The sequence below is a fragment of the Amphibalanus amphitrite genome, unplaced genomic scaffold, assembly GCF_019059575.1.
Source record: "Amphibalanus amphitrite isolate SeventyFive unplaced genomic scaffold, NRLGWU_Aamphi_draft 001822F_arrow, whole genome shotgun sequence".
Taxonomy (NCBI): domain Eukaryota; kingdom Metazoa; phylum Arthropoda; class Thecostraca; order Balanomorpha; family Balanidae; genus Amphibalanus; species Amphibalanus amphitrite.
In genome coordinates this window covers 58,603-71,770 of record NW_024883315.1, presented here as the reverse complement: position 1 = coordinate 71,770, position 13,168 = coordinate 58,603, and the positions used below count along the sequence as shown (strand labels likewise).

Below are 13,168 nucleotides of genomic sequence, written 5' to 3'. Positions count from 1 at the left end.
TTAGCCCCGACTATCACTCATGTCTCTTCCACACACAGTAATCTAGGGGAGCACCTCAGCTCGGCCGTGAAGCTCGCTCTGGCAGTCAGTTACATAAGATCACAGGACTAACCTCAGGAAAAGCTGTAACCCTGCCCAGTGCCCACGCTAATACCATCTCCACGCAAACGGTGCTTGGTGCAGTGCCGTGAGGTGACCGTGATGGGTGCAGTTCCACTTCTCACCCACTGGCAGCGAATAAAGCAACTTCCCTTCAGTCATCGCCAAAGTTCCACCCCATTTATCCCGCCTAGGTTCATTTAGGCAGCGTCCCTCATACCTCGCACCAACGGCGTCCGCAATCCTCTTCCACCAGTTTCCACACCTCGCCAGACCTAGCACCACGGTAGACCTTTAGCTATTCCATTCAAACCTGTCCTCTTATCCTGGCTTATCTCTTCTGCGTTTTGATTGAAACCCCACTCCAATTTACCCCTTATTCGCCCGCGAAAACCCGTCCCCAACCCAGCGTCGTCCAGCACCCCGGCCCTCTATGGGATTTCCATTAGTCCTGCCGTCCTCCTTCTGCTGCCTCACCTTAATCTGCGTCTCGTAGCCGGTGGCGAGCTCCAGTTTCCAGCGGGCCGCCTCCTGATCCCTCCTGATCTCGGCCTCGGCGCTCTGCGCGCGCAGCGTCACAAGCTCGCGCTCTGCCTGCGCCGCCTCGTCTCGCGCCGCCTGCTGGCGAGCCTCCAACTGGCGCATGGCGCGCTCCTGCTGGCGCGCGAACCGCTCCAGCGAGACGCGCTGCTGCTCCAGGAACGCCGCCTGGTGGCGGCGGCGGAAACTACTGATACCGGAGGCGGCCGTGCGCGCCACGGTGACGCCAGGGTAGCGAGAGGCCGTTGTAAGGATCTTACGAGGAAACCAGAGCTTGAGGAAGCTGATACCAATAATACTGGTGATTTCTCCATTAAAATATTATGTTACGAAGAAAAATATAAAATGGTGGCAGCATAAACCCCGCTGTCCTAGTGTGCTTGTGCAGACTGCAGAACAGCCTCCGCGGCTTACGCACCCATAATTACCCTCCCATCAGCAAAGTAGTTAAAACAACTGTTTAAATCATGCTACTGCTGCCAGATCCATGAGATAATGGAAGGCAATGCGCTTGAATTTGACAATCGATACAGCGTTGTAGCTCTTAAAATGCGATAAATGCATGAAAATAAAAATAAATCAGGCATATCATTTAAGTTTTTAGTACCTGTCCAAATCTAAGCCGTTCTGATTACATGCATAGCTCAAATGCCCCTGTTGTTTGTTATGACCCAGTAGTCACATAAAGCGCACTTGAATAAATAAAACATAACCAGCAATACGCCTTTAGAGGCAACGAACGAGCGAGCGCAATAGTGAGCCTTGTACATACGAGCGCACGTGCAATATGAGACCCCTTGGCTTATCAAGGTTATCATCTAGTCATCTTATCATCTAGTCAGTTTCTCACAGCGAGCTAGCTTTAGACGAAAATATCTGTCCAGCCATTATTCAGACTTAGAAGCGACCCTTGCACGTGCTAATGACAGCATCGACCCACCCGTGTAGACATATATAAATGCATCGTCTGGTGGTTGGCATCGACGGGCCACGTTTCAGCGCAATCGGCTCAGTCATTGCAGATTCAGAGGTACGGGAAGCGGAACAATTTTGACACCCCTTAGTTGGCACGTGCGTGACAGTCCCGCATGCATCGAAAGTGCCTGACCACAGTGTGGTTACCTACGACTACTGCGCTTGTCGGCCCGCTTCCTAAATGCCCCAGAGGAAGACATATCCCAACTCCCAGTATCCGTCCTACCCCACCTTACTTTCCCTCCCACCCATAGTCAACCCTACCACGGCCGCCGGCCCATACTGGGCGCCCATCGTCCAATCAGTCCCACCCCGAGGGTGTCGGAAAGCACCAGCACCGGTGATGGTGGGTGGGGTGTGTTCAGTGGTGATATGGTGCAGTTGGTGACGCCAGTGTAGTGGTAAAGACCTTCAGTCGTTTCACACGTTTTGGTGAATCCTGAATGACTAAAACTGCATGGACAGTGCTTGAATAAATCATGAACAAGCACGGATAAAGATTCCAGGATGATGTCAAGCTAGGTTTCAGGTTCGGAACACACAATGCTCGCGGTGGTGGTTAGTTCAAGCATGACCGATCACTGCAATAGCATCGTCAGGCATAATCGGTCACAAGCGCAATGCAGGGTTAGATCGGTAGCAGGCAGAACACGGGAACAGTGGCGAACACAGCACGCACCAGGCAAGCACGCGTGAGGCCCAGCGGTGGGTTACTCAATAAAGGTACTTAGCAAAAACAGCTACATTAAGTAGAAGGAAAGTAATTGACTAAGCGTTTAATTGAGGCATTGAAGAGAATAAACGAACAAGAGTTCTTGTATTTAAAGTTGGACAAAACCGTTAGGACCTAACAAAGCCAATGTCTTTTAAGACCTCACTGCTATAATTTCAGGTAAAAAGTAAATTTGGTGGTTTACTAGGGACCTACCCTGGGACTCCCACCACGCTGTCCTCTCAGCCACAAGCCAGTCGCTCGCCATAACTAACCTGTTCGCTCTCGTTCTGGCGTTTCATCTCGAACGAGAGGTTCTCCAGCTCCGCCAGTAGGGCCTGCCGACGACTGTCCTCTGTCTCCCCGGGAGATGGTGATCCCTCACCGGCACCAGCGTCACCGGCACCAGCGTCACCGGCGCCGTCACCACCACCGTGGCCGTCCCTGGGCCGGCTCGACTGTGGGGAGAGGCGGGCACGTCACTAGATAATACTCACTTCTCGGGATGGTAAGCGAGAGGGCAAAAGGAGCCAGGGAATAGTGGCGCTCTGTAGCACGCTACATCTTGAACATTTAACGTAGTATCTTTTCGGCACGGCTCGGTACGGCAGTTCCCCCCCCCCCCTCGCAGTCCGGTCACAGGCCTAGCCCTCCATTCACACACCCGTCGCTGCTACCGGGTGACGCACAGCTGAGCGGAGCGCTGCTGCTGCGCTCTCCTCCCCTCTCATTATTCACTACCCCCCCCCCGTCACCAGGCCCGCCATCCCCATTCAGCACTTTTCCCCAACTCCCTCAACGAGCACTGTCCGTGAGAATAGCCCGCAGTAGACACATCTGCGAGAAGACGATGCCGGTCACATCAGTACGAACCGCCGAGGCACAGCTGAGTCAACAAGCTACGTCAGAACTGCGGCCGGCGGCGGCGGCGAGCGAGCACGTTAAGGTACTCTGTCACTTGTCACGTACTCTGTCAGGTACCACAACAGCTGCGCCGCGCTGAGTCCCACGGAGGGAATGGCAAAACCAGAAAGATCCTACGGCAAGCAAAAACGCTGTAGTTCCAGAGGTCTTCGCAATGGGCAGCCGTTAAACTCTCATTACGACGCTCGCCTATGGAGACAGCTACCGCAGGATGAGCGATCCGAGCCTCCTCAAATAACGCTGGATCAGTAAGATATGTCAACAGATCATGGAGCAGTGTCAAGGATGGATGCCGGCTGGAGCACACAGCCTCCTTTGTCGGGCACAGCAACCCAGGGTGAGTGAACCTGGCAAAATAGCCGGGTGACCGACCTCACAATGGCCTCATGAGGTAGTTCCAGAGATCTCCGCAGAGGAAGAAGGCGCTGACTTACGGCCACGCCCCGGTACGGTGGGCGGAGCAAGAGTGACGTCACAGGGGCGTTGGCGGCAGACGAAACGGAAGGAAACAAAAGTTTGAATAAAATGAAATTGAAGAATCAAAATTAAAACTCGAAAATCACAAACCTTTCGTGGATTGTTTTATGTCAGCGATTACTAAAATGATAAAGCACTCAACACGAAGACGATTCGACGGCCAAAAATTGCAGGCACAGAGGAGCAAGGTGACTAAACAGGACAGAGGGCGCCATCTTACGGCCCCACCCACCAGAAGAAGGCAGAGGAAGATGACGTCGCAAGGGCGTGGCAGTCACCCCTCCCCCCCCCCCAACTATAAAAGGGTGCGCCACCCAACCAGAGGGAGAATCACAGTCGAGCAGCCGAGAGTCACAGTCTGCAGCCGGAGCCGGAGACGCCATCTGGAGGCCGCCGTCAGTCCGGGGTCACCCGCGAGAAGCCTCTTCAGTTCGAGTGATCAGAACCGAGGACAGTAGCCGACGCTTGTGACCACACTGAGAAGCGGAAGCGCAGAGAAACTCCAGAATGTGAGTGTTGTTGAAAAGTCTGCTCAATCCCAATCCTTGACCCCCCCCCCCCCTCTGCCCGGTTGCCGTGCCGTGACGACTGCCAAACATTTTCGGTTGCCATAAAATGCACTCTCAATTGGAATTGGAAAACTTAAATTACTTTGAGCTTATTGGTCCAGACACCCTAGTAGCATATTAGGATCTGAATTTCGAAGTCATGTCAGAGTCGCCAGCAAACCGTTATTGTCAGTTGGAGTTCACGATTAGGCCCAGAGCGAGAGGCTAAAATTTGAATAAGCAGCTCATGGTCACGAACGTTGAGATTGATGACTGGATGTGTGACAGCGTTGAAATGTCTTTGTCTTCGGTCAAGCTGGTTCGTTCGATTTATTATGGGCGATGGCCAGGTGCGTTTTGAGGTTGGAACGTTTGTGAAATTAAGGGTTTAGATTCGTGCTGTACTCACTAAAAGTTGCATTGCGAAATCATTGGTAATATTGCTGTAGGAATTAATTGCGAAGTCGAAATCAATTATAGAACAGGTAAATACGGTTGAAAGGGAATGTAATGTTTTAAGGTGGCGACTGATTCATGCGATCGATCTATGAATATGGCTATGAGTTATGGTTTCCGACAGATACGAATGCTTGAGCTTACGGCGGAATTTCTTCTGTTACTTAGGTGCAGAGTTGCGAGCAGTGGTTTGAGGTTGACGGTTTGACACTTAGCGACTTTAGATGGTCACTTTGCGTCATTGAAATTGCGAAATGTCGAGTAACAGGTAGATGTAGAATTGTTTGTGGTTAGAACTAATATGCGACTAATATAGGTGCCGATCGTTGTGCTTTTGTAGAATAAATACTAGAAAGGACCACCTTTGTTGGGGAACGATTAAATGGGACAGGAATTTAATTTAAAAAAAAACTTACGTTGAATGGAGCTGATGAGATGTCGAACAGGGAGATATTGCAGCGATATTTTACCAGATTCACACTCACTGACACATCCGGTGAATCCACCCGGCCAGAAGAGACAACACGCACGAGCATTGCACCGCGAGTGATGACGCGCCCATCGCGGCGTGGCCTTGACTGACTGTCGACGCGACGCCAGCCGGCGGCCAGTATCGTCGCTCTCGACGCGGGCGTTGAGCCGCCAGAGGGCGTAAAAAGCAGCCACAACAGGGGCAGTGGGTTAGCCGTAATTGGGGCGCGGGCGGTAGGTGAAGGTCATTGTATATAGGAGCATGGTTAGTTGTGGAAAGTTGCAACGGGGTAAGAACGTAAACAGTTAATGCATAATTTTAAATATGACATGCTATTTGATATTTAGGACTGCACTTCGTTTGATGCGCATTGTTTACTGCTAATAGGATGATTTAAAATAGATTCCCTATGAAAGGCTAGGGACCCTATGACAATATTCTGGCACTCTATAAAGATAATTTGTTTAGGTAACTAGTAGCCCATCAGAAGCTATCGAACGAGTTTCAAGGAGTCATTTCCGTTTGAGCATTCAGCAATTCACTATGATACGGTGGATCACAACCAGACGACAGATCGGTGCGTACTAATTGGTTCTAGATTATCTGATGAAATCAAGAGCGGTTCAAGGTCTGCTAGGATTGTTTACGAGAACTGATGATTAGGTTCACGCGTGCAGCAGCAATTAGGACTTGAGATTACGATTAGATGCGTTTCTGTTATTCGCGTTCTTGAGAGTTAGCGCCAATAATTACTCCACCAATATTGGCACAGGGCATTGTGAGGCACAGACGGCTTGTTTGCCCGTCTCCTATGGCGTAGCGTTTACCAGCATGACCGTATGAGACACAGATGCACTTCTCTAAACCCACGTCCAGACCGGAATAATAAGAGGGACACGCCGTCACGTACGCAGGGCATATGCACGTTTTCCGCCAGTGGTACCGGCCACTGTTAATTTTCCCGCTTAGGTAACACTGGGTGAGAAGGCAGTGAGAGGTTTCTACGGCAGGGGGAAGGGGAAGATTGGCACAGTGTGCAGTGGAGAGTAAGTTATGCCAAAGGCAAGAAGCCGAGGGTCAGGGGTGAGTCACCCAAAAGTGCGGATAAGGCGCGCCGTAGTGTCCCGAATAAGTCCTCATACTTATTTTGTAAAGGTACCTTAATCGGTACTGGACAGCCTCAGGGGAGGGAAGAATGTACTCCAGGACACGTAAGGCCTTGAAGAGTAAATCCCATGGTTTAAGGAGAGTTCCTGAGGAGAGTTCCAGGATATGAACGGTGGTCCCTGGGTCGTGAACGGGAATGTTACACGCGGACCGGAAGAGGGCATAGGTAATCTCTCCCGGTAGAGAGATAAGTCGGATATAAATCGTGTATGTGTGTACCATAAGTCTATCGGACGTGTAGTGAATCCCATAAATTAGTAGGGTGGATATTTGTGTATAATTATTCTGGACGGCCCTGCGATAAGTATCTTTGTCGCCGGTTAGCGGAGCATGCATATGGATTTCGGAAAGAGACATTTATCTCGCCGGGGAGACCATGGTTTGTAAGACGCCTAACACTATCGGAGGGAATTTCGGGGGCTACCAATTAAATTTGGGTGAATACATGAAATGTGAACGTAATGCGAGCAAGGATGTGAGAATGATGACGCATGAATCTTAGAGTAAGGCCGATAGGAATTTGGTAGAATTCGGTTATGGCAGTCGAACAAATGATTCTCGAGGGCAACTAAACTAGCAACGCTAATACGAACTAAGCGGGCAATTTTTGTAATGGGGAGGCCAGTGATATAGGAATGGGTGACTGGACGAATGATCACATTCAATTAATCAATGTAATTACCACCCATATGTTTGGCAGTGGTCATCGGGACTTCGAATGCCCTGTCCTTCACCTGCCCAACTGTGCTGCAAACCCAGCTGATCGGATCCCTCTATCCCTAATCCGAGCAGTGAAGACAGGGGTGTCGTTTTCCGAAAATGATTGGTAGTGCCCAAAGGCGGCGGCTGGCCATATATGACGGGGCTTACAAGGTAGGGTACCCCCAAATCTGCCTTTCTCATCGGATTTCGGCCACTTATTTTTCGCCCTGGTCATTGACAAGACTAACCGAAATCTAAAAGAAAACACAAAAAAAAACTTTGGAAATCTGGGTCCACACCGGACGCCATGCACAAAACGTGCAGTTATATAGGCAATAGTGTCGGAGGAATGCACGCCATTCTGAAAGAGGCCCACATCGACTTAAAAGGACGGCTGTGCTGAAAGCGGACAGGAACAGCTTTGAGGGCCCAAGCCGACTAAAAAAGACGGCTGCGGGGCCAGGAACGGTTTTGAAGACCCACGCCAATTGAAGGGTTCGACAACTAACGAGGACTGGAAACACAACGATAGTTATGTAGAAAGACCTGCTTGCCAAAATAAAATGATGACAGTACGAGGGGCGTTCAGAAAGCTACGGGCCCGACCATGAAGGAGTAGAGAGATACAGCATCGACTCATTAGACCAAAAAGTTCATTTATTCAAATAAACACCGTTAAGACAAACACATTTCGCGCAGCGCTTCGCGAGAGCCCTCAAGGCCTCCATAACCAAGTGGGTTTTGGACCCATCCTGCACGTCCAAGACGGCTGATTTCGTCTCCCTGCTGTTAGCGAGGCTGCCGCTGCTAATTTTCTTATGTTGGGGAAGAGGTGGCAACCACTAACCAGAGTGTGCAAGGTTCGGAGAGAAAAAAGTGGATGCGACAACAACTCGAAGCTCATCGCTTCACTGTTCGTCATCCCGCCCATGTACGCAGGTGCGTGGTCGCGGATCAGGTGCACACTTTACGTCAGCTTCCCTATAGCCTCTCCTCGATGTTTATCGAATGGACGCACATCATCAATTGTGTGCCCCTGTTTTGGAAAGTTGACGAGCGGAGGGGGGGTCGCATCGACCCCTCCCCCTGCCAGGCGTGTTATGAAAAATGCCCAGGGCGAGGGTTAACGCTTGGTGCCTTTTCTGCACTAACTACTATGAAACGAATCACTGCTCTCTTCTGGGCGTCGCCCATCCTATCCGAAATGGCGAACTATGCTACGAATAGAAGCCCGAATCAATCACAGAAGAGACTTAATTAATGGCCACTTACTTAATTTGCGTAAGTGGACATCCCAATAACACATCATTTAACACACCGCCTTGCAGGCCAAAATTCCAACTCCTTCATTGTTCGGCCCGAAACTTTTTGAACGCCCCTCGTAGTTACGAGCTTCAGTTTTCGGGGTCTGATGCGGTAATGACCTGGCGTTGAACCCTGGGGATTCAGGCTGCATCACCCACTCAAATCAATATACCTATGGCCTATTCTGGAGCACCGCGGCACCTTCCGAAGTCGGTGTAGGGCCTCCAGCGGCTGGTGTGGAGACGGATCGGGGTCTATTAGGGGCGGTCGCGTGGTATGCGGGACTCAGAGGCAGTTATGGACCTCTATAACCAATTGCGTTTTCGAGCCTCTTAAAATCCATTAAGGACCGGAGTCCTAGACACGTGAAACCTCATTGTCAGCTACATGCACCTACTGTGGCTAGAACCTTATTTGTGTACTTGCATATGTGCTTATTTAATATTTGCTTATCTGTTTATTTTGATTTTTTATCAACTGATAAGTGACAAAAGATTGGTAGGGCTCAGCGAACATTGGTAGGGCCCAAATAAACATTTGTAAGGCTCGGGCCCTACCAGGCCTATACAAAACGACGCCCCTGACTATTGTGAAACTTGGTAGGTAGGTAGGTAGGTAGGTACCACATAACTTGAAATTACTTGACGTAATGACATGATGTGGAAAGTGAAAATGATACCTAGGTATTGATGGAAATTTATGGACTTAGGTACGCTACAAGAAGATTGAATTGGTCAACCAATTCAAATTCAATCTACTTGTGGAGTAAGTCTAAAGATTTTCATCAATAGTTACCACTTACCATTGAAGTTACTTGCTATCATGTTGATTTTATACATAAGAACCTCATTCATTTTATTTGTATGACATGTTTGAATGCAATTTTCTCAATAAGTGAAGAAAAATGTTGGTAGTGCTCAACAACACATTGGTAGTGCTCAGCTGAACATTGGTAGTGCTCGGGCACTCCCAGGCCTATACAAAACGACGCCCCTGAGTGAAGAAGCATCTCGTGCATCATGGTCTATACAATGAACAGAATCATCAAGCCTCCAATTTAAAAAGCATCTTCCATCAGATGTATTTGTACGCAAGGTGGATACTTACATCTCTATCCGGTGGATCTCATCTATCTCAGGATCTCATCACTATCTGGATCTCTCACTAGATCTATCTCGGGATCTCTTCAACGACTCTCAAGCTCCCCTGTTCTACCAGCTCTACTATCGAGTTCCTTCCAGCAGCGAATCTCTTTTCTGCTACACCGCCGAACAGCAGTGGACCGCGCTGTTTGATGAACCTCAAGATGCAGCTTTTTTTATTTCTGTACTTTTCCTTCCCTTCATTCCCTTGCTACAAATGGCGCCCAAAACGTGGGGATTTGATAATTCTCAAATTGTGAAGCTGGTAGACTGGCACAAGCCGCCGAACCCGAAGTTGATGAATTGAAAGTCAACCGTATGGAGAAGAGGAAGAAGTCGAAGAATAGAGCAGGTGTTCGAAATACTGGCAGCAGTGGAAATGAGCGTGCTGCAGGGGTCGATATGAAGAAAGAGGATGAGCTAAAGAAAGCTGTGTGAAGATGATGAAGCTTATGATGGTGGCTGATGACAGGAAAGTTGAAGAATTGAGCAGGTGTTCGAAATACTGACAGCAGTGGAAATGAACGTGCTGCAGGGGTCGACGTGAAGGAACTGATGAGAGGAAGCGGTCTTACGAATACTGAAAAGGACATAGAAGAAGCTGTTGAAGATAAGATAAGGAAATGAAGCTGTCTCATGAACAAAGGATCAGACTAATACAGAAGACAGGCCGAAAATGAAACTTGACAATTGTTTGCATCAGCATATCAATTCTTCTACGTTCTGCTGTACAACAAGTCCAAGTCACGGTCAGCTGCTGTATTGCAAAGGAGAGCTCGAACTTTCTAGAGTATTGAGGATAAAAGGACAGCAATATCAAAAGCAGAAGAGGAAGAACAGGCGGAATGCTCGTGTTGTACTGAATCAAAATCAAACACGGTCGTCTTCACAACACAGCCAAGGCGATTATCATGTTGGTGAACGAGGAGAGGGTGCCAGGATGCTGCAAGACCAACTGCCAAACGATCCATTCAGATGGGCTGCTGCAGAGATCACCCACCTGGGCTGCTGCGACGGCTGTCACCTGGTCCGCCGAAAGGTCGCTACCTGAGCTGCCACGGAGGTCACCTGTGCTGCCACGAAGGATGCATTGCCCTCGCGGGCTGCCTCGGAGGTCACTCACCTGAGCGGCCGCGGAAGTCGCCTACCTGAGCTGCCACGGAGGAAGCATTGGTCCCGCGTGCTGCCTCGGGGGGTCACTCACCTGATCGGCCGTGGAAGTCGCCTACCTGAGCTGCCACGGAGGAAGCATTGGTCCCGCGTGCTGCCTCGGGGGGTCACTCAACTGAGCTGCCGCGGAAGTCGCCTACCTGAGCTGCCACGGGGGATGCATTGCCATCGCGTGCTGCCTCGGGGGTCACTCACCTGAGCTGCCGCGGAAGTCGCCTACCTGAGCTACCACGGAGGCTGTCACCGGGTCTGCCACGAGGGTCACCTACCTGGGCTGCCACGGAAGTCGCCTACCTGAGCTACAACGGAGGCTGTCACGGGTCTGCCACGATGGTCACCCAACCGGGCTGCCACGGGGATGCATTGCCCTCGCGTGCTGCCTCGGGGGTCACCCACCTGAGCTGCCATGGAGGTCGCTCACCTGAGCTGCCACGGAGCCTGCCACCCGGGCGGCCACGGAGGTCGCGGCAGGGCCGGCCATGGAGGTCGCCTACCCGGACTGCCACGGAGGTGTCGTCCACCTGGGCTGCCACGTAGGCTGCCCACGCGGGCCGCCGTGCAAGCTGCCCACCCGGGCTGCCATGGAGGCCGCCACCCGGGCCGCCATGAAGGCTGCCCACCCGGGCTGCCATGGAGGCTGCCACCCGAACTGCTGTGGAGGCCGCCCACCTGGGCTGCCGCAGAGGTCTTCACCCTCCTAAGAAGCCGCTTACCGGACGGCAACCGACGACATCGGGCTAACCAAAGTGGTTGGTGCCCGTGACCCGGATCTGGTGAACGACAAACTGAGGTGGGGACGAGGAACAACAGGTGCGTGTGTGTACTGTACTAGGTATACGATGTCATGCTGTGGGCGTTGCGGAAGTTCACATGATTGTGTAAATTTAGATGAGTAAGGGGTGTGACTTTTTTGTATGAGTTGCGAGGACGCAACTAGGGTTGTTTGGACTGAAGATGTAGCACGCTACATCTTGAACATTTAACGTAGTATCTTTTCGGCACGGCTCGGTACGGCAGTTCCCCCCCCCCCCCTCGCAGTCCGGTCACAGGCCTAGCCCTCCATTCACACACCCGTCGCTGCTACCGGGTGACGCACAGCTGAGCGGAGCGCTGCTGCTGCGCTCTCCTCCCCTCTCATTATTCACTACCCCCCCCCCCGTCACCAGGCCCGCCATCCCCATTCAGCACTTTTCCCCAACTCCCTCAACGAGCACTGTCCGTGAGAATAGCCCGCAGTAGACACATCTGCGAGAAGACGATGCCGGTCACATCAGTACGAACCGCCGAGGCACAGCTGAGTCAACAAGCTACGTCAGAACTGCGGCCGGCGGCGGCGGCGAGCGAGCACGTTAAGGTACTCTGTCACTTGTCACGTACTCTGTCAGGTACCACAACAGCTGCGCCGCGCTGAGTCCCACGGAGGGAATGGCAAAACCAGAAAGATCCTACGGCAAGCAAAAACGCTGTAGTTCCAGAGGTCTTCGCAATGGGCAGCCGTTAAACTCTCATTACGACGCTCGCCTATGGAGACAGCTACCGCAGGATGAGCGATCCGAGCCTCCTCAAATAACGCTGGATCAGTAAGATATGTCAACAGATCATGGAGCAGTGTCAAGGATGGATGCCGGCTGGAGCACACAGCCTCCTTTGTCGGGCACAGCAACCCAGGGTGAGTGAACCTGGCAAAATAGCCGGGTGACCGACCTCACAATGGCCTCATGAGGTAGTTCCAGAGATCTCCGCAGAGGAAGAAGGCGCTGACTTACGGCCACGCCCCGGTACGGTGGGCGGAGCAAGAGTGACGTCACAGGGGCGTTGGCGGCAGACGAAACGGAAGGAAACAAAAGTTTGAATAAAATGAAATTGAAGAATCAAAATTAAAACTCGAAAATCACAAACCTTTCGTGGATTGTTTTATGTCAGCGATTACTAAAATGATAAAGCACTCAACACGAAGACGATTCGACGGCCAAAAATTGCAGGCACAGAGGAGCAAGGTGACTAAACAGGACAGAGGGCGCCATCTTACGGCCCCACCCACCAGAAGAAGGCAGAGGAAGATGACGTCGCAAGGGCGTGGCAGTCACCCCTCCCCCCCCCCCAACTATAAAAGGGTGCGCCACCCAACCAGAGGGAGAATCACAGTCGAGCAGCCGAGAGTCACAGTCTGCAGCCGGAGCCGGAGACGCCATCTGGAGGCCGCCGTCAGTCCGGGGTCACCCGCGAGAAGCCTCTTCAGTTCGAGTGATCAGAACCGAGGACAGTAGCCGACGCTTGTGACCACACTGAGAAGCGGAAGCGCAGAGAAACTCCAGAATGTGAGTGTTGTTGAAAAGTCTGCTCAATCCCAATCCTTGACCCCCCCCCCTCTGCCCGGTTGCCGTGCCGTGACGACTGCCAAACATTTTCGGTTGCCATAAAATGCACTCTCAATTGGAATTGGAAAACTTAAATTACTTTGAGCTTATTGGTCCAGACA

At 51.3% G+C, this 13,168-nt stretch overlaps 1 protein-coding gene across 1 annotated transcript in view; it reads right to left on the bottom strand.

Moving 5' to 3' along the window:
- LOC122375351 (plectin-like) overlaps positions 1-13,168 on the bottom strand; it is a gene marked incomplete at its 5' end in the record, with an annotated part of 76,908 nt that overhangs the window by 11,437 nt on the left and 52,303 nt on the right. The window contains 2 exons of the mRNA XM_043354693.1: positions 577-807; positions 2,602-2,784. Of these exons, the coding sequence (XP_043210628.1) occupies positions 577-807; positions 2,602-2,784 (414 nt within the window). The remainder of the gene's footprint in view (positions 1-576; positions 808-2,601; positions 2,785-13,168) is intronic.